Source organism: Orbicella franksi, chromosome 7 (genome assembly GCF_964199315.1).
Source record: "Orbicella franksi chromosome 7, jaOrbFran1.1, whole genome shotgun sequence".
NCBI lineage: Eukaryota > Metazoa > Cnidaria > Anthozoa > Scleractinia > Merulinidae > Orbicella > Orbicella franksi.
In genome coordinates, this window is record NC_138151.1 from 4349906 (window position 1) to 4377700 (window position 27795).

The 27795-nt window shown below is 40.5% G+C and overlaps 2 protein-coding genes across 2 annotated transcripts in view; both read right to left on the reverse strand.

The window, feature by feature from the left end:
• The window catches only part of LOC145491691 (uncharacterized), a 96553-nt gene extending 75063 nt beyond the window's left edge, over positions 1-21490 (reverse strand). The window contains exon 1 of the mRNA XM_081470929.1: positions 21347-21490. Within this exon, the coding sequence (XP_081327055.1) occupies positions 21347-21484 (138 nt within the window). The 5' untranslated portion in view covers positions 21485-21490. The remainder of the gene's footprint in view (positions 1-21346) is intronic.
• LOC145491710 (uncharacterized) lies at positions 13825-14349 on the reverse strand. Its single transcript, XM_081470957.1, has one exon. The coding sequence runs from the start codon at positions 14347-14349 to the stop codon at positions 13825-13827; it is 525 nt and encodes a 174-aa protein (XP_081327083.1).
• Positions 21491-27795: the final 6305 nt, after the last annotated feature.

A 27795-nucleotide genomic window follows, 5' to 3' on the forward strand; every position in this document is an offset into this window, starting at 1 on the left:
ATATGAAATCAAAAGGACACTGGAAATCTTATTTTTACCAAGTCCACAAACTGCAACTTAATAAATTTCAATGTGTCGAAGTCACGTATCATGATGGAATGGCACAATAGCTGCCAAGCTATAAAACAACTCAGTAAATTTATTTCGTGACACAGTAGGCCACTGAGCTAAATAACACGGCAAATTCTTTCTGTGACACAATATGGTCGCAGAGCTAATTCGCTAAACAACTCGGTACTGTTGTTTTGCGGCACAATGGCCGCCGAGCAAAACAACTCGGCACATTTATTTTGCGGCACAATGGCCGCCGAGCCGTGCAACTCAGTACATTTATTTATTTACGATCATGTTGCTCAGTGTCTACTGAGAACACTGTCTACTCAGTTCCTGTTTTCTTTTGATTTACCAAAACAGCATCGAAGGCGAGAAGACTATTGACAACAAAACGCCAATTTAATTTGTCGTGTGATAATACATCAGCAGACGCACATACCTCCCTGACACCTTAAAAACATCACAAATTAAGCTTAAGGGCCCATCAGAAGGGGCTGGACGCCCTTCCCATAATGCAGCGCGTCAAAGTTCGCGCGAGTTTTCACAGATGTAAACAAAACCTTGTGCTAATCCAGGTTCACTCGCCGGTTTTCACTTGGTTGCTACTTCGATTTGATTCATTGCTGTGATCTCAAGCTTGGGTGCATCTTCTGTTCATGCCTTAAGGAAAATGTAGAGTAATATTTTAATGTTTGTAAATGTTTCTTTCAATCTTTAATCTTTGTCGTGAAAGTTCTCAACTTCTGCCCTTCGGCAAAACGGCTGTCATCCCGCAAAATGCTATCTAAATTATGACCGATTGTCAAGTTATACCTTGTGTGATTTGCAGACAGATTCTATAAATTGCTGCTTCAATATATAGAAGATCTTAAAGTCGATCGCGAATTAACTTCACTGTTTGATACGAAAAAAAACAAGCACAGAGTCGAGTGTCTTTTCACTGGGTTCCTTTCGCCAATTAGGAAAAGAAGAAGAAATCAGGCGGGCGCAGACACACTTTGGTGCTTGTTACATGAGTTTTAAAGTTAGGCTTTGGCATGATATTGCTGAAACCAACTGCAGTTTCCATAAGGGAGTAGGACATATAATTTTAGATGGTATTGTGTCAAACATTACTGTGGTTTTTCCTATTTTTGCCCTACGGTATAACATTTCACTCGCTCCTGCAAGATGGCCGTCATCCCTGAAAATACGCATGTAAACAATGACTTACAGGCGAGCTGAAGTTGGAGCTGTTTGCCAACAAGTACTAAAAAGCAATTCTCCGGTGATTGATATCCCTCAAATGTCAATGAGTTGAAATTAACTTCAAGGTTATAAGCCTGAATGAACTCTCATTTTCTGATCTCCCGAAGATGCTCTGCCACCAAAAATCACTCGCTCACGACTTCCGCCAGCCAGACAGGCCAGTACGACGGTTCTTGGTTCGCAAAATATCGCAGAGATGCAATAAAGACGGATAAATAACTTTTTTTTTTCGACTTCAAATGAAAATTACTTAGTTATGTTCAAAATATCAAATCATATGATGCTAAATATTCTACAAATTCAGAATAATTTATAGTAAAAGAACAGCAACTATCAATATAGCTGTGTCAACCGTGTTGGACACCTGATAAGTTACACGTATGAAATCAGACTTTAACTGTTGTACCACGTTTAAGAAAAGAAACAAAACTTCTACTGAGGACCTGGTCACCTGCCTAGGCAATTTGACTTTTATATTATGATGTTCACTTGATGCAATAAAAATACTGGTGTGTTGTTTTGAAGTGTACATGAGCTTGATAGTCAGTATAGGCTTCACAGCAAATGACTATAAGCATCTTTAAGTTTCAGCATAGCAAGCATGGAACTCACACCCTATAGGACAAGATCAGGTGTTTGTATCACTCTGTCTGTAATTCCCCGAAACATGGGGGAAAGAAGGGTCCAGGAAAATGTTCCACAAGCGAACAAATTTTGAGTTTTTCACAGTTGCAGAATAATGGAGTGTTCTTACTTTTTCAGCTTCAGGTTTGCAATTAATGATATTATGACATAAAAAGACATGGCGACACTGACAAAGAAAAAGGAACATAAATGGTTTTTTTTTTTGTATTGTGTCTGGCTGTGTACATAAAAAAAGGCGAGAGATTTTTATAAAATTAAGTGACTACAGATTGCTAGCAGAACTAATATGGACCAACTGCCTTCCATACCCATAAAGAGTGATCTTGTATCTCCTGGGAAACATCTGAATATTAGTGCTAAGTAGTCACCCAATGCACAAAGGAGTAAACACATGTTAAAGTGTTATTAGAGGAATCCAGAAGAATGGGAGTGGTTCAAACCAAAACCCTCAGACAGTGGGAAGGGAATATATATTTTCTGGAAAAATACAACTTGAATTACATGTATACTAGGCACCAGCACATGAAACATAACCATTACAAACTTATTTCCATTTGATCATGAGTTGTGACATACAGATACTTGTCAAATAACCCAAACCCTAACCCTAACCCTAACCCTAAGTCATTAAATAAGGCAGAGAAATATTTTCAGTTGGATTTGGCATTAAATAAGGCAGAGAAATATTTTTAGTTGGATTTGAATGAGATTCCACGACATATTTGATCAGGAGGAGTTCTTCAAACGGCCTGTGGGAGATTCAAGTACTTATAACCTCAATTCAGAAGATGCAATGTCAGGAGAATTCAACGTCATGATTGTTCAGACACTTGGAACCTGAACCAAAAAGGCAATGTAAAAATCTTTCCTTCAACTAATCTTAGATAAAAAATCCTCAGCACTCACATTAAGTTAACATAAATATTATCACTCATACAAAATTAATGTTTACTGTAACTTTTCAATTAACCAGATCAAAGGATAACATCAGAGGCTTCAGCCATAAAACTTTTGTTGTCATAATTTACTACAAACATCAAGATCCAGTAGTTTAGATGATGGCAAAACGAACTTTTTTTGGCAACAAGGAATCAAACTACCCTTTGGCAACTTCTCCACAGGCCAGCTGCCAATCTTCCAGCCATATAAAGACAACTACGTTATTGCTATAATTATTGATCTTGAATTATGTGTTTGAAAGGAGAATGCTCTACTAAATATTGATTATGCATAATCCCGTAAGTACAATCAGTAAAATAATTGTGAAGGATAATAGAGTGCAGTTTGATAATTTATAGTGTTTGTTTGACAACTAGTAGGCCACGTGGCAAACGACAGTTGATAATATAGTTCATTCGCAATGCATTATGGGAATGGCTTCAAGCCTCCTGCCCTCCTGAGGGCCCATTAACCAATTCATGCGCGCACTCGCGCGCGTTGCTAAGGAGGTGAGATTTCACTTCCGGTTACTTACGTCAGTCTGCGCGCCGAAAATGAAAACAACTCAATAACTTGCAAATTCGCTTACATTTTAGATGTTTTTTCTTTGTGTTTCACCAGAAGCAAAATAAAAAAAGTAGAAGCAAAGACAAAAGAAGAGAAAAACAGTAAAACAGAAAAACAAGAGCAAAAGCACGAGTGCGTTGGTAGTGTAAATTGCGCACGCGCTGATAGGGTAACATCGGGCGCACTTCCGGTTTCTTTAAATGCTAAAGAAAACGCGGTTTTTCGTTATATCGAGCCTTTTTCGACGAGTTTCGATTAACGCCAACGTTAGAAACATAGCTATGCATTCCTTTTTCAAAATCACACTTTTTTCAGAAAATTATGAGTTTTTCAATATTTTGAGATTCTCTCAAAATCTGACCTTTTAGAAATAAAACAAAATCTATGCATAGCATAATGAGGATTAAAATTAAAATATTAAATCAATGAAAAAAATCCCGATAAAGTAATTTGCCAGAGAGCCTTTGCATTTTTTCTGTATTAGTCACATGACCAAGGGCGTGGCCTGATGACGTCATTACTGGTGTTACTGGTCATGAAAAAGTTAAAACACATAAAATAACTCTGAACTAACTAAAAATGATGAGGTTATATGAGAATCAATTTTCCGTAGCAACGGCTCGAAAAGATCAGTTAATGGGCCCTTAAGAGGGCACTCAGAAAAATTTCACTTAGAACTTTTGAAATACACAGAAATGCACATCCCGATCACTGGCGATCGATGGGGTGACAGACAAATTTCTACGTGAAGCAAGGTCGGTATTGTGAAAGCAGAGCTTGCATAAGAAAAACAAAGTCTGCATCTCCGAGGAAACTCGCTCAGCAATACCTGAGTGAAATAACAAAAATTAAACGTGGCACCTCTAAGCTTTTCTCGAGGACAATAACAAAGCAGCTTGACACAGCAATTGAACAATACAAATGTAGCAATGGTGGTCGCCTTTAGTCGAAAACAATCATGCAAAATACTAGTACCCAGTCTACCTCTCAGACTACTCATGCTCACAAAGATCTATCACTTGACATCCAGTCCTCAAACCCTCAAGATATTCGCTGCCTATATGGGATTACGCAATATGAAAATGAAGAATGATCATCGCAGTAAATTTTCCAATTTAAGCAATTGGAAAGAAGAAGCCTGAAAAAAATCAGGGCTTCAACGGGATTCGAACCCGTGACCTCCGCGATACCGGTGCGATGCTCTACCAACTGAGCTATGAAGCCATACATTGGGAGCGAGGTCAATTAACTGAGTTCCTATCTTCCCGTGAGGAGTGAAATGATGGGAAGATATGAACTGAATTAATTGACCTTGCTCCCAATGCGTGGCTTCATAGCTCAGTTGGTAGAGCATCGCACCGGTATCGCAGAGGTCACGGGTTCGAATCCCGTTGAAGCCCTGATTTTTTTTCAGGCTTCTTCTTTCCAATTGCTTAAATTGGAAAATTTACTGCGATGATCATTCTTCACTTTCACCTACAACCACAGTTCAAATATGAATTATTTCACATATACTTCACATCATTACGCAACATATTGCATAATCCCACAAAAATTGACCCAAGCATTTCACCAAACCGAATAAATTGAACAAACAAAACGGGGAATCTCCATACTTTGTAAATACAATATGTATATCATCACACACGAGCAGGTTTTCACTAGCGACGGAGTCGAAGTCGGAGTCGTAGTCGGAGTAGTAGAGAGCTTGCGACCAAGTGAAAATCGAAAGTCGAAGTCGTCAGAAGCGGAGTCATCAGCTCGACGGAATCAGAGTCGGAAGAATCAGAACGTTTCCATTTCTTCCGATTCCGTTTACGACTCTGTCGCTTATGATCCAGTGAAAACTACGTTGTCGGAGTCCGAAACAGAAGCGGAAGAACCAACCAATCACAAGGCCCGGTATCGAGCATTGTGATTGATTTATTCTTCAGCTTCTGCTTGCGACTCCGACAATGCAGTTTTCACTTGATCGTAAGCGAGGGAGTCATAATCGGAACGAATGTGCTTCCGACTCCGTCGGTTTGATTTTCACTAGATCGTATCGCTCTACTCTTCTGATTGCGACTCCGACTACGACTCCGTCGCTAGTGAAAACCAGCCTTTAGAATCTCAGCGCAAATTGGGTTTGCTGAGTGAGTACATACAGTCAACTAAGAAAACTGAGATGTTACAAATATATAAGCGAAACAAAGTAAGGGAGTTCAGTTCAGTGATGGTGTCAAATCCTTAAATACTTCAAAACTGATCATGACTTTCATAACATTTTCTCACTTTATGGACTACCTTAATGACCGGTTAGCCGAACAAAATCTACTAAAGTAAGAATGAAGAAACATAGAACAAATTAATTTCATTTGTTATATTTATTCCGTTTCCTCCCCTCCTAGACTGAAACAGCAAATGGATAAAAACAACAAACAAACGAAAAAAAAACAAACACACACACAGATAAATCACCGAGTGTATCTTATTTGTGCGGTTGCCTGGGTTGGATAAATAAAAGAATAAATACCAAAATCCAAAAACCTTAAAATCTCTCCAAAGCACAACTCTTAACTGAGCAGCCTTAAAATCTGCCAAATATTATCTCCTTCAAAATTGAAAAATGTGTAAAATTCTCTCTTTTAAATAAAGGTACAGCGCCATCTTAGCGATTACATGGAAGCAAGGTGTCAAAGAACTCTCCACTGAACTGAAATCAGGCATCTACTTTTTTTTAAACAGCCTTTGTTGGATTGTTCAGATAAGTTTCTAATCTCAGCAATCCAACATCTTATATGCTGTTTAACTATATAACAAATACCATGATTAGCTTTGCTAATTCATGCCTCAGGTTCAGTGGTCGGCTGTTCCGAAAACGCGGAGTGCGTCGTGGAAAGTACGAAAAAACAAATTAAAAACCAAAAATTAAAAAAACATAGAAATAAAAAAAATTAAAAGTAAATTAAAAGAATACTTAGATACATATATAAATTCAGAAATAGAAATGTAAGAAATAAAAATACTAATTGTTAGAAAATTCACACCGCCTGAAGTGGACTGTTCATATCGCGTATATTTCATTCAGTCCAAATGGTGTATTCAACTCACGATTTTCATAGTTAGCAGTTCACTCTTAGGAAAAAAAAGTAAAGAGCAGGCCAGTTTTGACCATGTCTAGAAAATGTGAGAAATTACGCCTTCTGTTTCCTTCTCGTCCCCAGAGGCCGCGCCGCGGCCTCTGGGGACGAGAATGTGGAAAGCCGTGTTGCCTCGAAACAAACTCGAGCTTTGCTTTCCAAAAGTAGACTGCCCGTGTGAATTAACCCTTGAACCATTCAACAACTTGTCAACTGGGCGTCCTAAAGTTCTCGCAATTTGATTGATGAAGTTCAAACTAAAACCTTGAACAATTTCAGCGCTGAAAAATAGTAAGATAAAAAATTGTAGATTGACAAGTAAAGAAACAAATAAATACACAGGTAAAGTTACACTTTGAGAAAACAAATTATAAAAATAAAATAGTTTCCCTAAAAAGCCATTTAACTGCACAGCGCTGCCTGTCTCGCCAATTCCACGTGCAACTGCGGCCATGTTTTTTTTCTGTTGGTTATTTTTGGAAAGCAAAGCTTGAGTTTGTTTAACAAGGCTTTCCAAGGAAACCGAAGGTGTAATTTATTTAGACATGGTCAAAACTGGACTGCTCTTTACTTTTTTGTTCTAAGAGTGAACTGCTAACTATGAAAATCGTGAGTTGAATATACCATTTGGACTGAATGAAATATACGCGATATAACTGGTTTTCACATGACGTCACTAAAATTCGAACTACAAAACTATTCATCTTCCTGAGATTTTACTTCAATGATGTGTAAGAGCAGCTGAAAACTAATATTCATACAAATTTTCGCTCCGAATGGGTTCTTGGTTTTGTGATACACTACGCTTGAATTTCTAAGCTTTTGCGTGACACGGCATTTACATGACGGCCTAGAGAGCTGTCATGATGGTTTAAAAAGTGACTTATTTCGGGGAACTTGGCTATCTGAACAGTTCATGTCTTAGAAAAAGTAATATTTTAATGTTTGAGAGTTCCTCGAGGGTTAAATTCACGCTTTTGGAGCAAAACTCAGTGACAGATGTTTCTGTTGGTTTCCGTCCGCCATGTTGGTGCCCATAAGGGTGGGCACCAGCATAGCGTCTCCATACAAATCTCTATAAATTTGGGTAAAAAATTTCTCCGCACATCTCGCATAAGAAAAATTGCTGTGACCAGAATTTTGGCGAGAGTATTTGCATATTTACCTTCTTTCATTTCCCAGATTCTGGACTTTATCTATTGATCGGTTTTGATTTTTATTTTGATCTATTTTGAATTGCGTGACACTGAAAATCAGCAATAAACGGCTTACTGTGTTTTGCGAAACGAAACGAAACGAAATGAATAAATCTGTACTGAAATGAACATATCAAGTATCCCAACAGTCAGATTCCTCCGTGCGATAACCTAAACAAGGCATAAAACAGCGGAAGTGTAGAATATTGAATTCGAAAATCTGTATTTAGCGAAACGAGCTCTTGGAAGACTGTGTCGATATGTAACTTATCTCTTTCGATTATTTAACACTTTTCGTAGATACAACTCGATGCAGTGATGATTTTTGAACAAAGAGTTTGAACCAAAGGGTCAGAAGTACCCCGTTTCGCAAACTGCAGATTTGTGTCTTGAGAGACGAGCGCTGAGTACGTGACTGACATTTGCCGTCTGCACGTGAGTAAAATGAAATTCGACCTTTTCCAAGAATTCGTTGCCTAGCATGTGACCAAAATCTTCCCTCCACCCCGGAACAAATTCTTGATCAGTTGGCTTTTTATCTTTACTATCTATCATTTATTTGTTTGCTTTTTTACAGCGAAACGAACGAGAGTGTTTTTTTTTTTCTCCAGGCAATGAAATGGAACATCGTTCGCCTTATCACCTTGGTAACGAAACAAGTAATGTTAGTCACGTACTCCACGCTCGGTTCTGCAATTTGCGAAACGGGGCACTTCCAACCTTTTGGCTCAAATTCTTTGTTCAAAAATCATCGCTGCATCGAGTTGTGTATACGAAAAGTGTTAAAGAATCGGAATAAATCAGTTACATATCGTAACAGTTTTCGAAGAGCTCGTTTCGCAAACTACAGATCTGTGATTTGCTGAAACGCGGTACTTCTGACCCTTTGGTTCAAACTCTTTGTTCAGAAATCATCACTGCATCGAGTTGTATCTAGGAAAAGTGTTAAAGAATCGGAATAGATAAGTTACATATCGACACAGTCTTCCAAGAGCTCGTTTCGCAAAATACAGATTTTCGAATTTTCATATTCTACACTTCCGCTGTTTTATGCCTTGTTTACGGTTATCGCACGGAGGAATCTGACTGTTGTGATACTTGTTATGTTCATTTCAGTACAGCTTTAATCATTTCGTTTCGTTTCGTTTCGCAAAATCATAGTAAGCCATATAAACAGTCACAGTGAATTTTTTAATAACTCTTATTTTTATTTCTTAAATTTCTTAAACGAACAGTTCCGTTTTTCTTGTGCTTATGTTTATGCTTATGTCGAGCGCGTTACTAGTGAAAACTGCACAAGACAAATAAGTGGGTTCGTTCTTCTTATGTTTCTGCTTATGCTGATGTTTATGTCGTGGCTGTTTTCACTTGTACTTATGCTTATGCTCTAGTGAAAACCAGCCTTTTCTTGTGCTTATGCTTATGCTTATGTCGAGCGCGTTACTGGTGAAAACTTCACAAGACAAATAAGTGGGTTCGTTCTTCTTATGTTTCTGCTTATGCTTATGTTTATGTCGTGGCTGTTTTCACTTGCACTTGTGCTTATTCTTGTGCTTGTGCTTGTGCTTATGCTCTAGTGAAAACCAGCCTTTACGTTACATATGCTTTAAGAGGCTCTGCTCGTAGGGTGGGATTAGTCACGACTTGACACGAAACAACGGGCTGACTTTTTCTTCCACGAAAAATCTTCAATTTTACCGTTTTCAAATACTGAAATTGTTCTTTTAATTTTCTATTTCAGCTTATATATAAGCAAAGAATAGATATGAACGATATTTAACGGAAAAGCGATGTTGAATCGAGCAGACAGGATCAGACACAGCTAGCCAGCGCGTCTGAGAGCAGAAATTGTACTCTCCTCTCAATTTTTATTTCGGTGTCTTTAGTGTTGGGAATTATACGGGTAAATATTTCTGGGATTTAGCTTTGTTCCTGTTTCAACAAAAAGTAAAAAAAAAAAGCTTTACATAGTTTTCGTCTTACCTCACTTCGATACCGGAACACATGACATGACACCTGCCATAACGTAACACAAGAATTATCCGGCTCAAGATGTCACGCAAACCGTTAGTCTATAAAATGTATAACCGTGACGATTCTCAAATTCCACAAGCTGATTTCCTTGATTCGCATATTTTAATCCCTTTGGAAATTTCGAAATTTTTATTCGTTTTTATTTCAGAGAGCTGCTGTCTAAGCAAAAAGTCACCGTGGCTTCACAACTGAACAATGCTCGCCCGTGAAGTACTCTTCGCTGTTTGCATAGACATCCTGTTTATCACTCCTTTGGATCTCTCAGAAAAAGTGCAATTTTTTTTTTATCACAAACCAACGCCAGTCACTTGATTCCTGTAACGTATTCGCTAGGACAGACAACGAAGCATCAAAACATCTAAACACAACATTTACCCTTGTAAGCCGAGTGTACATCAAGTGAAGCGAGCGAACACATCTAGGATCCCGGATGTAGACTAAACTGTATAAATTAACTTAATATGCATAAATTAACATCGTTACATCTCCCTTCGTTGTTCAAAAGAAGCAAGAATAAAGAAAGAGGAACTTAAATTGTTTCTTAGAGTCATTGTTCGGGGAACATGAACAACATAGGAAAAGTGTCAGCATGCGTAGTCACTGAGGTATGCTGGTCTTCGTAGGACTCTTCCCCGGGCGCTACATCTTTCTGGACTTGTTACGTCATCAGCTTGAGGGCTTGGTGCTGCTTGTGGTTTGACCACCTCTTGAGGCATTGATTCAGCTACTGGTGGTACCTGTTCAACTTTGGTCAAGGGCGGGGGACCAGGATCGGAGCTAGATATCTCAATGCCAGGTGGTGATTGTTTTGGGACTTCAGCTGTGAGACGCAGGTGTCGGCGGATCCTGCGATACACCCTTCCGTCGTTAGTGATTACTTGGTATGAACGTACACCAACTTGTATGTCAACCGTTGCTTGGGTCCATTGATGACTATACTTGGGTGGATGGCTACGAACGGTGCTCCCTGGTTCAAGTGGCCGGAGTTCTTTAGTGCCATTGTTGTAATAGAAGGCTTGTTTGTTCTTGTGGGCATGAAGAAGCTGGAAAGTGGTGTCAAATTCGGGTTGTGTTAGTAGTCTGCCAGCGATGGGCAGGAGTGTTTTGGTACGTCGGCGAAAGAGGCGCTGAGCTGGCGATGTGCCTAGTCCTTCTGTGGGGGTGTTGCGGAAGTCAAGGAATCCCAAGTAGGGGTCACTGCCAACCTCTAAGGCCTTACGCATGATTCGCTGCGCAGTCTTTACCGAGTTTTCCGCCTTGCCATTTGACTGCGGGTAGGTAGGAGAGCTTGTGACATGATCAAACTCATATAAATCTTTGAAGTTCTTAAATTCCTGTGAGTTGAACTGGGGGCCATTGTCGCTACTATCTTGTCCGGAATTCCATGTCTGGCCATATGAGGCTTGAGCTTTTCAATTACTTCTTTAGATGTCTTACTAACAAGCTTGTCGACCTCAAAGAAATTTGAGTAATAGTCAGTAGTGACAAGGTAGTCCTGGCCCTAGAGCTCAAAGAGATCAACAGCAAGGACCTGCCATGGTCTTGATGGTACTGGGTGTGAGATCATGGGCTCCCTCTGCTGCCCTTGGTGGTACGTATTGCAGACTTGACACTTGGAGACATATTCTTTTATCTCTTTGTACATACCAGGCCAGTAGAAAGCTTCCCTTGCTCGTCTCTGGCATGCCTGTACTCCCAGATGACTGGAGTGTAGCTTTCTTTTGAGCTCTGCTCTCATTTGAAACGGTATGACAACACGGTCTCCCTTGAAAATAACTTCATTTTGAAGTGTAAGTTCTTCTTTGAAAGGAAAGTAGTCTTGAACTTCCGATGGGAGATGGAGCTTACTTTCTGGCCGGCCTTGTTTAATGACGCCAGGGAGGGTCTTGAGGATAGCATCTTCTTGAGTAAGGTTTTGGATTTGGCAGAGAGTTTCATCTTTCACTGGAAAATACCGTTGCATGTTTACTTGCTCTGCTTCTATCTCTGTTGGAGACCTTGATTCTGAGACTGTCATGACGTCTTCCTGATCCTCAGTGGCTTCCTTAAGCGACAGATATGCACGACTTAGGGGATCAGCCACAAGAAGGGAGATTCCTTTTTGTAAGAAACTTCAAACTCATAGCGTTGGAGTCTAAGGAGCATTCATTGTAGCCTTTTGGGTGCATTTAAGAGGCGTTTCTTGAAAATTGCTTCCAGAGGCTTGTGGTCAGATTCAACCAGCACTTTCCTTCCATACAGATAGGTTTCAAACTTCTCCATTGGGAATACTATGGCCAATAACTCTTTTTCGATTTGCGCATACTGGACCTCTGTAGGGGTCAGGCAACTTGATGCATATGCGACTGGATGTCCATCTTACATTAGACATGCTCCCACGCCATGCATGGAGGCATCACACTGTAGTGTGGGCGTGGCACCTGGGTCAAAGTATTTTAGGACTGGAGTTGTAGAAAGGATCTTCTTTGTCTCTTCCAGGTCTGCACCATGAACCTGCTCATCCCACAGGAACTCGTTGTCGTTTTTGGTGAGCTCGCGTAGGGGAGTCGTGATCTCTGAAAGTCTCGGGGCAAACTTCTGTAGGTAGTTAGTCATCCCTAAGAGGCGTTGGATGCTCTGTTTGTCAGTCGGTGTCGGCATCTCTTTGATTGCCTTGACTTTTTCAGGGTCAGGTTGTAACCCATCAACGGAGAGCACATGGCCCATGTACGCGACTTCCTTGAGCCTTAGCTGCAGCTTTCCCCTATTAAGCTTCACACCTTTATCTCGGCAGCGTTGAAGGAGAGCAATGCGTTTTTCATCATGGTCTCTTACTGCTTCCTCATCGTTAGCTCCACATCCAAATACAAGGATGTCATCAGCGATCGCCTTGCACCCATTCAGTCCTGCTAATGCCTGATCCAGTCTTCGCTGGAATTCTTCAGGGGCCGGTGAGATGCCGAATGGCATTCGGAGCCATCTGTATCTTCCTCATGGAGTGCCAAATGTAGTTGTGTAGCTACTTTCCTCGTCGTAGCTACTTTCCTCGTCCAAGGACACATGCCAAAACCCATTTTTGGCATCTATTACAGTAAAGCATCTTGCATTTGAGAGCTCAGGAAAGACATCCTCGATTGTCGGCAGCGGGTAGTGATTGCGTTTAAGGGATTGGTTAAGTGGTTTGGGGTCCACACGCAGTCGGACATTGCCATTTTTCTTCAAGGTGACGACAGTTGCTGATATCCAGGAGGTAGGAACATTTACTGGTGTGATGATATTAAGGCCTTCCAAACGATTCAGTTCCTCTTTTAGCTTTTCTTTAATGGCGATTGGCACCTTTCTTGTTGGGAGTTGTGGTGCATTCGGGTCAATTTCTAGGTGGAGATCACCTTCTAACTTTCCTTCTCCTCTGAAGACATCAGCATATTCTTTGAGAATAGATTCTGTTGTAAGTGGTGTTTTGCTCTGTGATGGTTTTTCAGATTGAATAGCCATGATGTTTTGTCGGACCACAGAGATGAGTTGCACTTGCTCACTGGCTCGTAAACCAAGCAGAGGCTTGCCTTTGCCTTTTACAACTACGAATTCCACACTGTATTTTCTTCCATTTCTGGGGTTCACAACTTGGACACGTTTCTTGCCAATCGGCTTCTCCTCAGTTTTGTTGTACATAACAAGAGTTACTTCTGCATTGTCCAGCAGGGATAGACTGCCTTTACCATATACTTCTTTGAAAGACTCTTCAGGTAAGATGTTCACTGTCGCACCAGTGTCCAGTTGGAATGGGACTCGATGACTATTTAATAGCATTACCGCAAGCAGTTTGTCTTTACGATCGGGATTTTCCACAGCACAGACTTGTTCCTTGACGTCGACACAAGCAACATATTCATGAAAGTCGGAATCCTCCACTGCATGCACTGGCTTGCGGACATGTCCAGGATATGGTCAAACTGGGTGGAGGCGGTTTGGTTTTGCAGGCCACCGCAAAGTGGTTTTGAATTCCACAGTTAGAGGAAGTCTTTCCCCATGTAGGACATTTAAGCTTGTTCCAGACATGCGTTTTTGGCGCAGAACTTGCAGCGGATTTCTCTCTCTCCTCTGGGGGACAGAGGTTTCTTTTCATTGGACTGACTAATGGCGCTGACTTCCTCCTGATTAATTTCTTTCAATTGTTGGCTTGAGGTCTCATATGATCTACAGATATCAATGCATTCCTTCAGTGTGAGTTTGGAGACTTGTAGGAGCCTCTTGCGCGCTTGATTTTCTCTTACTCCAGTGACAATCCTGTCTCTAATTAGACTGTTCTCCAACACTCCGAAGTTACATGTCTTAGCCAGCGTGCGCAGTGCCGTGACGTAAGCATCCAGAGATTCGTTTGGCTCTTGGTCTCTCTTGTTGAATTGATATCTCTCGTAGATTTTGTTTGTCTCTCCGATGCAATAACGCTGTAGCTTTTGGAGAGCAATAGCAATGTCCTTCTTATCGTCTTCATTTTCGAATTCTAAGCCTTTGTACACATCTACAGCATCTGAGCCAATACAGGTTAAGAGTCCCTTGTCCATAAATATGGAAAATAACTCGGCAAGGGTCGAAAATTCGATTTCGCTCACATTCTTACGGTAGATAGGCTAGCGCATGACAAAAACTACTGGATAGTTTTTTTTGGCAAAATATCCTTTTATTTCAAAGAAATATGCAAATTACCAAATTCCGTTAAAATCGTCATTTGACGCACCATTTTGTTAGACAAGTTTGAGAGCCTCGCATGCAAAACCACATTATTCTTCTGTCTTTAAAACACTCAAATATTTTTGTGCAATGTTTAAATGTGTACTGGGTTGATTTTAGGGAATACTGTGTTTTCTTTTTCGGTGCAAAATAATTAAATTTCGAAGACATGTATTTCATGCACTTAAAAGTACTTCGTAAAAATAATTGATTTTCACCATGTGCGAAACCTTCAAATGGATCAAGCTTCTGGTGGTTGAATCGCAGAAGGATGGTCTACAGATTCCTGTAAAAATTTCTTTGAGCAAATGATTGTGAGCGACGCGAGAGCATTTCAAAGTACGTTAAAAATGCAGATATTTGACCATCCGTCGTCAAATTTCAATTTACCGGTTAGACATATATTTTAGCACGCGCCACATGTCTTGAGCTATATTAAGTTGAAATAGACTCAGAGCTGATAATTTCCAAATGTTCTAACCTTATTTGCTGTAAAAGGCAGGTCCAAAAGCCGATATGACGTGTTTTTGTCACCGTTCGTCGCACATAAAGCAGAAGTTTGCTTTTGTTTACACAAAGTCCGATGTACATCGCCAGCTGTCAACTTATTTAATGGTCGGACAACCCTCCAAGTTGCGACAATTTTAGTCGCCGTGGCGACTAGAATTTTAGAGCTGGCGACTAAATTAGGACGCAAGTCGCCAGCTCGGCGACTAAAATTAACGTGACCTATGCGTCAGGAGCTTGAGCGGACTATCATCCGGAGCGAAAAGAAGAACGTTCTGAGCATTAAGAATTCACTTTGCAAAGCTAGTTGTTGTGGGATTTTAACCAACAGAAATGGAGACTGAATAAAATGAAATGTTACACGGTAAACAGAGATCAAGGAATTGCATTCAGTTGAGCTTGGGACGCGACGAAATTTGTTCCACTCGACTGAACTTTGGCACGTGACAATTTTACCTGGAAGCGTGAGACAACGCACGCAATCGGGTCATTTGCCATCGAAAAGAAGAGCAATTGCAAAAGCTTGGAAAGCTCGACGGTGACAGGATCCACAATATATTTGAGAAACATCCAGATGTATTTGAGAAACGTATTTTGTTTCAGTGGACACGAAAATACTTGACTCTACAGCAAACTTGGTAACACAAGCACGGGGGACTCTATAAATAAAAAAAAAATTGTGATGAAAAGCGGCTCGCAGTTGTGAATAAATTTCACTTGTGTGAACGAACCTGGGTTTATTTTTAAATTGTCAAAGATTTCATTAAGAAAAAATATCTGTCTTAGTGATTGCCCTAAAACTTGTGAAAGTATTTTCGCATTGAGTATTCGCGTTCCGCGGTTCGCATATTAAATTCAAAACGACAAACAATTTGAGCGTGAACTTTTCTGACCATTTCAATACAGTCTTTAATTTTCAGATGAAGTTTTATGTCGTTTGCTTATTCAAGCAGAAAACGAGGTTGAACATTTAAAAAAGATCATAAGCGATAAGGTAAAAATAGTGTTCACTTTATGGTCTCAGCAAGAATTTGATGCCGCCTTGATAAACATTGGAAAACTTTCCGCCATTCAGCTGCGAATGAGGCTATCTTATTTTAACTTGGTATAATCTGTGTCGTTTGCACTGCTCCTGTTGTGTGAATTATAAATGATATACACAAATATTTCTGTGTTTTGTGAAGCGACTTTTTTCTTAATTTTCATCAAATATTTTCGCGGGAAAAATGGCGGTAAACATACGTTTCATTCATACATGCTCACGCAAGAGTTTATAATGAAGATAGTCTGAACCTTTGGTTTTTGATATTTGTGGTGTCACTTGTAAATCGATGGAGCTATTTGAAGGCATGTACATTTGCATTATTATAACCATTGTAAAAGCTTTATTGAAAGTGAAAGCCAATCAATTTAAAATGACAGAGTGAGAACTGTGATCAACTCACAACACTGTTGCAATAATATAGCACTTTTTCATTGTGATCAGAAACTATTTCATTTGATCATCTATCATTCCAATAAAAGCATATTTGAATCAACATTAGGTAGTTCTTTCACTGAACGGGACTTCAATTTACTTGGTGGTTCAAGGAAAATGTTATTAACAATACAGTTAGATAATAATAAGATTATTATTTATTATTAATTAATTATTAATTTATGCATATATTGTGGCGACTAAAATTTTTCACTGGCGACCAAACCTGAACAGTCAGTGGCCAAATGGCCACTAGGGAAAAAAGTTAACTTGGAGGGTTGGGTCGAATACCATGAATCTATGACCCTCTTTCGACACATATGATCGCCACTGCATCTAAGTCAAAAACGGTTAAGTGATTTGTGGATAGTTGCTTGCTTTGCACTACACCAAAATATTACGTTTGATCATGGTTTGATCTGCTGCTGCTTGAATCCTCGCTTGCAGCGGTTCCTTGTTTGCTCGTCACGCAATGCTGTCATCACATTTTAGGGGGTAGGGGCAGGACAATTTCTATCCTAATACGTAAGGTTCTGCAAGGCTTGGAACCACAGGGAGCACACAATCTTGTTGAGTAGGAAGGGATTAAATTCAGCAATGAAAAGAATGAATAGTTGACCATTGCCCGTGTTGTCGTCTTTTACTAGACCACCGCTACCTACATGCCCTGCGTAAATACTGTAACGCTAAACTCGTACCTACAATCCCGGCCAAAAGTAGTTGGGACACTTGAGCTGTATCGCGTATCCCCCTTCCCCCCTGATCAATGTTCGAAAATATCGTGTTTTCTCCAACAAAAAGGGCAAAAATCACCTGATTATCGACATTGAAAGTGGGGGGAGTGGAGAACTTGCTTCGTGTCCCAACTCTTTTGTCTGGGATGGTAGGTCTTTTCGCGCTGTGCAATTATTTTTGGTTTACATATAATACAGTGGGCTACCCTCGGAGGAATGGGAGGTGGCCGCTTAATAGGGGTTGGCCGCTTCATAGAGGTTGGTTTACCTTGAATATTTTTTCACTATCGGGCTACAAATTTCTTAGTGAACATGGAGTCAATTCAAGACAATCATTACCCAGAGACCCAGACCCAGAGACCCAGGGGCAGTTAGTGGGAGCGGGGAAAAGTCGAAACGGGTGAGAAAAAAGGTTCGGGCGAAGACCCGCGTAGACTTTTTCCCTGCCCCCACTAACTGCCCCTGGGTCTCCGAGGATGACGTCTTTCATGATTGTCTTGAATTGACTCCATGTTTACTAAGAAATGTAGCTAAATCTCTAACCCGATAGTGAAAAAATATTCAAGTTACACCAACCTCTATTAAGCGGCCAACCCCTATTAAGTGGTCACCTCCCATTTCCCCGAGGGTAGCCCACTGTATTATATGGAAACCAAAAATAATTACACAGCGTGAGAAGACCTAGGTACGAGTTTAGCGTTACAGTATTACGAAGGGCATGTAGGTAGCGGTGGTCTAGTAAAAGATGACAACATGAGCAATGGTCAACTATTCATTCTTTTCATTGCTTAATTTCATTTCTTCCTACTCAACAAGATTGTGTGCTCCCTGTGGTTCCAAGCCTTGCGGAACCTTACGTATTAGGATAGAAATTGTCCTGCCCCTACCCCCTAAAATGGGATGACAGCACTGCGTGACGAACAAACAAGGAACCGCTGCAAGCGAGGATTCAAGCAGCAGTAGATCAAACCATGATCAAACGTTATATTTTGGTGTAGTGCAAAGCAAGCAACTATCTACAAATCAATTAGCCGTTTTTGACTAAGATGCAGTGGTGATCATATGTGTCGAAAGAGGGTCATAGATTCATGGTATTCGACCATTAAATAAGTTGACAGCTGGCGATGTACATCGGACATTGTGCAAACAAAAGCAAACTTCTGCTTTATGTGCGACGAATGGTGACAGAAACACGTCATATCGGCTTTTGGACCTGCCTTTTACAGCAAATAAGGTTAGAACATTTCGAAATTATCAGCTCTGTGTCTATTTCAATTTAACATAGGTCAAATCATGCGGCGCATGCTAAAATATACGTATAACCCGTAAATTGAAATTTGACGACGGATGGTCAAATATTTGCATTTTTGACGTACTTTGAAAAGCTATCGCGTCGCTCACAATCATTTGCCCAAAGAAATTTTTACAGGAATCTGTAGACCATCCTTCTGCGATTCAACCACCAGAAGCTTGATCCATTTGAAGGTTTCGCACATGGTGAAAATCAATTATTTTTACGAAGTACTTTTAAGTGAATGAAATACATGTCTTCGAAATTTAATTATTTTGCACCGAAAAAGAAAACATAGTATTCCCTAAAATCAACCCAGTACACATTTAAACATTGCACAAAAATATTTGAGTGTTTTAAAGACGGAAGAATGATGTGGTTTTGCATTTGAGGCTCTCAAACTTGTCTAATAAATGGTGCGTCAAATGACGATTTTAACGGAATTTAGTAATTTGCATATTTCTTTGAAATTAAAGGATATTTTGCCAAAAAAACTATCCAGTAGTTTTTGTCATGCCCTAGCCTATCTGCCATAGGAATATGAGCGAAATCGAATTTTCGACCCTTGCCGCGAAATTAAGAATTTGTCTGATTTTTACAGGCAGGCACTCTTAACAGTGTGGCAGTTCCCAGCGATTTATTTACCGTAGGGTTTTCAGGATCTTTTAGACGTGCAGCTATTTCGTAGTTGTTCCAAGCACGGTGGAATTTCTTCCAGTTCGTCGCCAAGTCCCCTGTGAGCTCTAATTTTGAGGGCAATGGGATGTTTATCGGGATTTGTGCCAGATTTGGTTGTGCGACGGCTTCTTGTACTTGCACAGATGCGCCGCTACCCTCGGGTGTCGGTGGCATACTTAGTATTTTGAAGTTAGCTAGATTTCTTCAGCAGAGAGTTCCTTCCGAAAACACAAGACAATTCCACTCACCGTTGTTTTCCGCTATTCTTTGTGAAGAATTTGTCGAGTGGCTATTGCAGAACACAGTAGAGATCGGAGACTACCTCTAGCATAACAGTTCGCAGATCAGAGTTGCTCGACCACGTGCGTGCGAACAAATCTCTTTCCAGAACACTTTCCCGTACGCTGAGCGGTAATTCATCGATGGCAACAAATGTAGAAACCGGTTTTCACTTCTGACACCATGTAACGTATTCGCTAGGACAGACAACGAAGCACCAGAACATCTAAACACAACGTTTAATCTTGTAAGCCGAGTGTACATCAAGTGAAGCGAGCGAACACATCTAGGATCCCGAATGTAAACTAAACTGTATAAATTAACTTAACATGCATGAATTAACATCGTTACAATTCCGTCTGTTCAAAAACCAAACCACCGAATAGACCTAAAAGCGAGTGCAAATTGTCAAAATTTACAACGGTACAAGTTCGCCTCATGGGTGAAGGTTACTCGGCTACAAAAAAAATACGGATCGAAAATCACCAATCACAGCCCACTGGCATTGGCCTTTTGAGCTGAACGTGAGACAACACCGATCAGCATCGCTTGTGATTGGCTCATTTTTTTTTGCTCTCAGACGTGCTGTCTAGCTGTGTCTAATCGTAAAGATTGTTGTATGTCTTCTCGATTCAAACTCGCGTTTCCGTAAAGTATCGTTCATGTCTATTCTTTGCTGATTCATAAGCTGAAATAGGAAAAGAAAAATTTTTCAGTAATTGAAAACGGTAAAATTGAAGATTTGTCTTGGAAGAAAAAGCCATCTCGTTGTTTGGTGTCAAGTCGTGACACCTAAATGCTGCGGTTTGGCGGTTATCTTTTCCGGTTTGATCTCGCCTCTGATTGATCGCGAAACAATAAACATTCCAGAAATTTTGTCTGCCGTGTTCACCGTTTTACGGGAAAGACTGTAATTATGCAAATCAACCCAAAAAACGTAGGTACAAGTTGGTTGGTGAAATTGATTAAGATGCAGTCAAAGAACAAGCTAAGAATGGCAGGCTGCAGAAAATAAACAAACAGAATAGATCTCTAATAATGCTGCTATCCTAACAGGGTGATTTCCGGCACAACAGCACGATTTCGCACAAACAGATTTAAGTTGTCTGCATTCTCGGAAATCAAGATTAATCTAACGTCGAAACTAGTCTGTTTCCACGTTTGCCACGGTCTCTAACCTTTGCAAAAAGAGACCATCAGCGCACCTATAAATAAAATCAAGGGATGTATTCTATGCCATGCCCATCTAATGGTTTGGATTCATTGCGCGCAAACTGTTTCTGCGTCTAAGGCCCAGTTCAGACGCCGAACGTTTCATGAGCCGAACCTAATACGTTGAATTAAGAACGTGAAAAGGTCGGCGTCTGAATCAGTTAAAAACGGCTATTTGAATTTGGAACGGCACAACCGTTCTTCCCGCCTAGCTCAACCGCGAATTTCGGCTTTGGAACGGCTTTGATTCAGACGTCGAACTTTTCATGTGCCGAACCTAATGCATACACCTTGCCTGAAAACCGTTGATGTTTCTATATTTTTTGGTTCAAACTAAATTAAGTTCGGTGAATTAAGTTCGACGACTGAATCAACAGGCGTACTTTTGATAATTTGGGTCGGTCCAAATTCGAATTAAGTTCGGCTCATGAAAAGTTCGGCGTCTGAACTGGGCCTAAGTCAATCGTGTGAGGAAGGTGTTCATCACGAGGTCGACAAACAAATGAAGACTTTGCAGTATCAGCTGAATTGTCGTTATCTGTAACTGATTTTGTGCTCAACTTCATTATCCAAATCAAGGCGAACGAATAAACAGCCATCTGACGTGATATTATCTAACCCAAAAGCCTCTGAACATTTCCAAAGAAACTTACCGTCGTGTTTGCAGGGTCACTTGGGTTGACTGGCTTGTATGTAAACGTACCGCCTCGAAAATGAGTGCACAATACATCGTTTATGAGCACAAGAAACACAATCGAAATTATGCTTTTTCCAGAAAGTTCCATTCTCATGCAGCTGTAGAGGACATAATGTCAAACGCGAGCTGATCAAGGTATATGTTCCCTGGACATTGGTATTTTTCTGTTGACCAGTGACAGAAAAATTTCACTGACAGACTTAATACTCACTGTGTGTAATATATTCGTAACCGGAAGTTGTGTTAAGCTGTTGTATTACCCAAGATGCTTAGAGAATAAAGTTGTTGTGTTGAGCAAGCTTCGTCAACTTGTGTTGTTACGTCACCGAGCCATACGTTTGCTAGTATGTTTCATTTTGGCGACGAGGATGGGATACTCTACATGCACGAAGACGCATGAGAAATCCAGTGAAGTTTTGATTTTCTCTGTGTGAGGAAAAAGGTTTGTTTTCGACCGAGGTAACTTGATCAAAGTTTGAGCACGTGCTATCAAAATGGCGGGAATTGGATTGTTTGGTCGTGTCGGCGAGTTCAGTCCTGAGCAAGAGACTTTTTGTTCCTATGTGGAAAGAATGGAAATGTTCTTCATGGCAAATAATATCATAGAAGAAATTAAACAGGCGAGGGTAAAGAGGAAGCCGATCTCGCAGTTGCAAATAGAAAACGTGCTATCTTTCTGACTGAGACTGACTGACTACCCTGAGCAATCTGCTGGCACCAGTGAAACCAAAAGACGCTCCTTTTGCGGACATTGTCAAAGCATTGGAGAAACATTACAATCCAGCGCCATTGGAGATAGCAGAGAGTTTTCATTTTGGAACTCGCTATCAAAAACAAGACGAATCCATCAGTGACTTTATTGTGGCCTTGAAGAAGTTATCGATTCATTGTAACTATGGAGAGTTTCTCAACCGAGCTCTGAGAGACCGTTTTGTGTGCGGATTGAACAATCCCAAAATACAGAATAAACTTTTGAACACCGAGGATCTTTCTTTTGAGAAAGCGTGCCAGATTGCAAAGTCAATGGAAATGGCAGAGAAGAACACCCAAGAATTCCGTCCTGTCAGTGCAAGTGATGACAGCCAAGGCATAGTAAATAAACTGGAAACTGTAAACACTAAGGAACCCTCATGTTACCGGTGTGGTGGTAAGCATGCTGCACCTAAGTGTAAATTTAAGTCAGCAAAATGCTACAAATGTAGCAAAGTAGGTCACCTTGCATCAGTTTGTCGCAGTAAAGATGTTGAGTCTAGCATGAAAACAAAACAACCAGGAGCTAAAGGTACTGTTCATAGTGTCTTAGAATCAAACACAGAAGGTTATGATGATAATGATGAGTTAGGTATTTATTCCATGTATGCAGTTGGCACAGATAATCCTACCAACAAAAGTTATACTGTAGAAATGACCATAAATGGTTCACCATGTGCAATGGAAGTAGACACTGCAGCTGATTACTCAATAATGAGTAAGAGCACACATTCTCAGATATTCAGCAATTTTCCACTTCGTCCGTCAAAAGTTGACTTGAAAACCTATACGGGTGAAACCCTTACAGTGTGTGGTGAAATGCTGTGTGATGTAGTGTACAAGGGCCATGAATATACATTGCCAATTATTGTAGCTGATTATGAGAAGAAGCCTACTTTGCTGGGAAGAAATTGGTTAAACCATATAAGACTTGAGTGGGGTGAAATATTTAGTTTAACAAGATCCGAGTTGGAAAGTGCCAAAAGTCAACTTGATGGATTACTAGTTAAACACAGTGAGTTGTTCAAAGATAGCTATGAGGGCATGAAAGGGTTGGAAGCACACATCACCATGAAAGATGGTGCAAAGCCCATATTTATTAAGCCACGGAGAGTTCCATATGCACTAAAAGATGAAGTTGAAAAGGAGTTGGATAAATTTAAAAAAATGGGGTAATCGTTAAAACTGACAGATCAGACTGGGCAAGCCCAATAGTAGTTGTGCCAAAGGCTGACAAATCGGTTAGAATTTGTGGGGACTACAAAGTAACCATCAACTCAGCTGTTGAAGATGAGCAGTATCCCCTTCCCACCCAACAGGACTTGTATGCTGCCCTCTCGGGATCAAAATTTTTCAGCAAACTTGATTTGTCGCATGCATATGCTCAGCTAAGTGTTGATAAAGCAAGTCGTGAGTACCTGACAATTAGCACACACAAGGGACTCTATTCCTACACCAAATTACCATATGGGGTTAAATCAGCACCTAAAATATTCCAAGCTAAAATGGATATGATTTTGCAAGGAGTATAAAAATGTGTGCGTAAGCAGGATGACATTCTTATTGGTGGTGTCAGTTGGCAGGAGAATATCAAAATCCTGGCTGAGGTATTGGAGAGGTTGCATAAATATAACCTGCATTTGAAAATGGCAAAGTGTGAATTTCTGAAGAGGGAAGTTGTCTATTTGGGTTTGAAGATAGATGCTGAAGGTTTGCATCCAGTTGAGGAAAAAGTGGATGCTGTAAAAAGGGCACCAGTACCACAAAACGTCAGTGAGTTGAGATCTTTTTTGGGCATGGTCCAGTACTATCACCCATTTCTACCAGGTTTAGCAACCACACTAGCACCATTACATGAGCTCCTCAAAAAGGGTGTCCAGTGGACATGGACAAAAGAGTGTCAGCAAGCATACGAAGCTTGTAAACAAGGTCTCACCAGTGATGCACTGTTGGTGCATTATGATGGGGACCGTGAACTGAGACTTCCTTGTGATGCGTCCAGCTATGGAATTGGAGCAGTTATTAGCCATGTCATGGATGATGGCCAGGACAGGTCAATAGCCTATGCCTCTCGGACACTGAGTTTAAGTGAAAGGAACTATGCACTAATTGAGCGTGAAGCATTATCAATTGTTTTTGGTGTAAAAAAATTTCACCAGTTTTTGTATGGGCGTAAATTTACCCTGATCACTGATCGCAAACCAATTTTCAGTCCAAAATCCGCTATCCCCACACTAGCAGCAGCTCGAATGCAGAGGTGGGCTCTAGTACTTTCGGCGTATGACTATAAGATTGAATACAAAAGATCTGAAGACCATGCCAACTGTGATGCTCTCTCAAGGCTACCACATGAGGACTCCACAGTGGGAAGTGAGGGTGTGGTCTACAGTGTGAGTGTAATTGATGATGATTTTCCAATCACTGCAGAAGATATAGGAAAGGCAACCATTGTAGATCCTGTACTTGGTAAGGTACATCAATTTGTGATGTCAGGTTGGCCAGAAGGGTGTCCTGATGAGACCCTCAAACCCTATCATAATAGAAGAAATGAGCTTTCCTGTGAACAGGATTGTGTCCTTTGGGGCTCTAGGGTGATTATTCCACCAATCTTTAGAGCCAAAATGCTGGGGCAGTTGCATTGGGAACACCCTGGTATATGTGGTATGAAAGCAATTGCTCGTACATGCATGTGGTGGCCAAAAATGGATCAGGAAATCGAGGAAGCAGTGAGAGTATGTACAGTATGCCAAAATGTTAGAAATGCCCCACCCAGTGCACCCCTGATCCCATAGAAGTGGCCAACTAGACCATTTCAACGGATCCATGTTGATTTCTGTCAGAAGGGTAATGTTACTTCCTTGTAGTAATCGATAGCCACTCAAAGTGGATTGAAGTGAAACATATGAGCTCTACAACTACTAAACGGACTATTGATGAGCTCCGTTTAATTTTTGCTACTCATGGTTTACCTGAAGAGGTGGTGTCTGACAACGGACCACAGTTTACGTCCATTGAATTTGCCGAATTCATGCGCAAAAACGGCATCAAGCACACGTTGGTTCCACCCTATCACCCTCAATCTAATGGGGCAGCGGAGAGGTCTGTGAGAGTTGTTAAGGATGCTTTAGTTAAAGAAGTGCTTGAGGGTAAAAAGGGCATCTCTATGAAACACAGACTTGCTAATTTTCTATTTCGGTATCGCACAACCCCTCACAGTACAACTGGTGTGACCCTCGCTGAGTTGATGGTGAAGCGTTGCCTAAGAACAAGATTAAGTCTGATTAAGCCTAATCTGGCACAAGTTGTAGAGAATAAGCAAGAGAAACAGAAAATGTATAAGGATTTGAAATGTAAGAGGGAAAGATCCTTTGTAAGAAATGACAGGGTGCGGGTACGAAACTCGAGGGCTAATTCTAAGACAGATAAGTGGATTTCAGGCACTATAGTTAAAGTTTGTGGGCCCAGAACCTATGTAGTTAGGACAGGACACAAAACCAGATATGTGCACACTGATCACATGATAAGAGCACATGATAATGTACCAGATGATGTCAGTGAGCCAGATGTCGTGGTGCCTGAATCAAGTGGTCAAAAAATAAATGATGATAATGTGAATCCTCTCGATAGTACTTCTGAACCACATGTAGATCTGCCTGAAAACGAGGATACTGTTGTATCTCCTTTAGTTGTAAGTAGTCCACCTACAGTTTTGCGAAGATCTCAAAGGATTAGAAAACCAGTTGTTAAACTTAACCTGTAACTGTAGGTTATCACTATGTCTTGGGTATAAGTGCATCCTGAAAATCTGGGGGAAAGCAGTGTAATATATGCGAAACATTTACATTTGCAAAACATTTACTTGCTGAGTTGCTTCATGATTTAGCTGGTAGGAGGCAAAGAATTTGTCTGCTGTTCTTTTCTTGTGGAAGAACAATGTTTTTATTTGTTGACAGCTGTGGACATATGTATTTTGTGGACTCCCATTCCCATAGAGACTGTGGAGCAATAATAGCAAGTTCTCCACCTGGCAATGGAGTAGAATTTGCTGAATGGATTGATAAAATGATGAATTTAAATTGGCAGACCTCACTCACATTGGGGTCTGTAACTGAAGTTATATATGCATAAGGGCTGATTTAGATTGCACAACCTTGTCATGTACGATTTTTCTAGTTTTCTAATCATCTCATGCAAGTTTCTCACAGGCGGTCATGTGTCATTTAAATCGGCCCTAATGGTTTGTTTAGACCATTCTCTATTGACTGTAGTTGTTCTTGACAATCAGAAGATCCATGTAATAGTTTGGTCATATTCACTATAAGATCAGATATGTCTGGGTGGCTTTCTGATATGTTCCTTTCCAGTTGATCTTATAGCATTCTGATTTTCCTCTCGGGTTAAAACGTAGAAGAATAGATCTTGTTAGATCGTTTCCTCGTGCTAGTATAACTTGTCAGAACAACAACTAGCCTAAGGAATAGGTCAAATGATATGCTGACAGTTGACAGAGTTTTTTCAGTAGTCTGATACTGTAATTGTGAATCCATGCCAATTTATTTGTCTCTCTCAAAAAACAGGGGTTTTTTTATCTAGAAAATATCAAAACCAAACCTGTAGACCTTTTTTGTCCTTTCTCTTCTCCCCCCCCCCCCCCCAACCTGCCCCACTCCATCATTCCAGCTTTTGAGACCACCTCCCCCTTTAAACTAACCCTAACCCTCAGGATGGGTATGGATATTTTCTGGAACCGCAGGATGATTGAAAACAGAATATTGTACTTGTATGTTGCAAGCACTTAGGCATAATTTTTATCATTTACTTTTCTTCAAAGAGGCCATTCATGCGGTTATCTTCCATCCCGAGATGGAATAGAGCTTGGTAGTTTGTCCATTCCAAAAGATGTGGAGCCCTGTGTTTGTTTTCTTTCTCCTTAACTTTGCTTACCTGCACTAAGAATTGAATGTCTTCTTTTTGGGGAAACTGGGCATTGGCATAATATCGAGTAATAACTGAAATATTTTCTGCAAGTAACATTTTATACAAGGGGTAATACCTTGTTCGGTATGATAAAATTAGCAGTGTGTGTTATTGTTGATAGTCAAAAGCACATAAGAAAACAGTTGTAGAAAATTGTCAGATCTCACAAAAAAGAATATTTATTTTCTTACTCTGAAAAGCATGCAAAAATACAAACTGAAAAATAAGAAAAGAGGCTAGAGAGGCTGACAAACAATTTATTTTGGAGGCTATAACGGTTGCATAGATTGCTCGCCGTCTTATACCGAAATAAAAACTACAACAGTTGCCTGATTTGCCTGCTGTCTTTGCTGCAAAAAGGTGATTACAACTATAGTTCATAATCATGAATGAGGCATGCTAACACAAAACGTATTTGATTATAGGAGAGCAGCTGACCAAGGTTGTCCCATACGGTGCGAAGTTTCTTGTCCTCGTTTGCCATTATTTCAGTTTTGATGACATCAAATGACTCCTTGCTTACTTTGAGGCATTTAGCCACAGACTCGTGATCCAAATCGGCTCCAGCGGCAAGACAATCGATGCCGTACACCTCGGCGGTTGCCTCGGTACCATTTAGCTCGGACGAGAGCGTGGCGAAGTTTTTTCCCAGCTTGAGGCTCTGTATGACCAGCATCT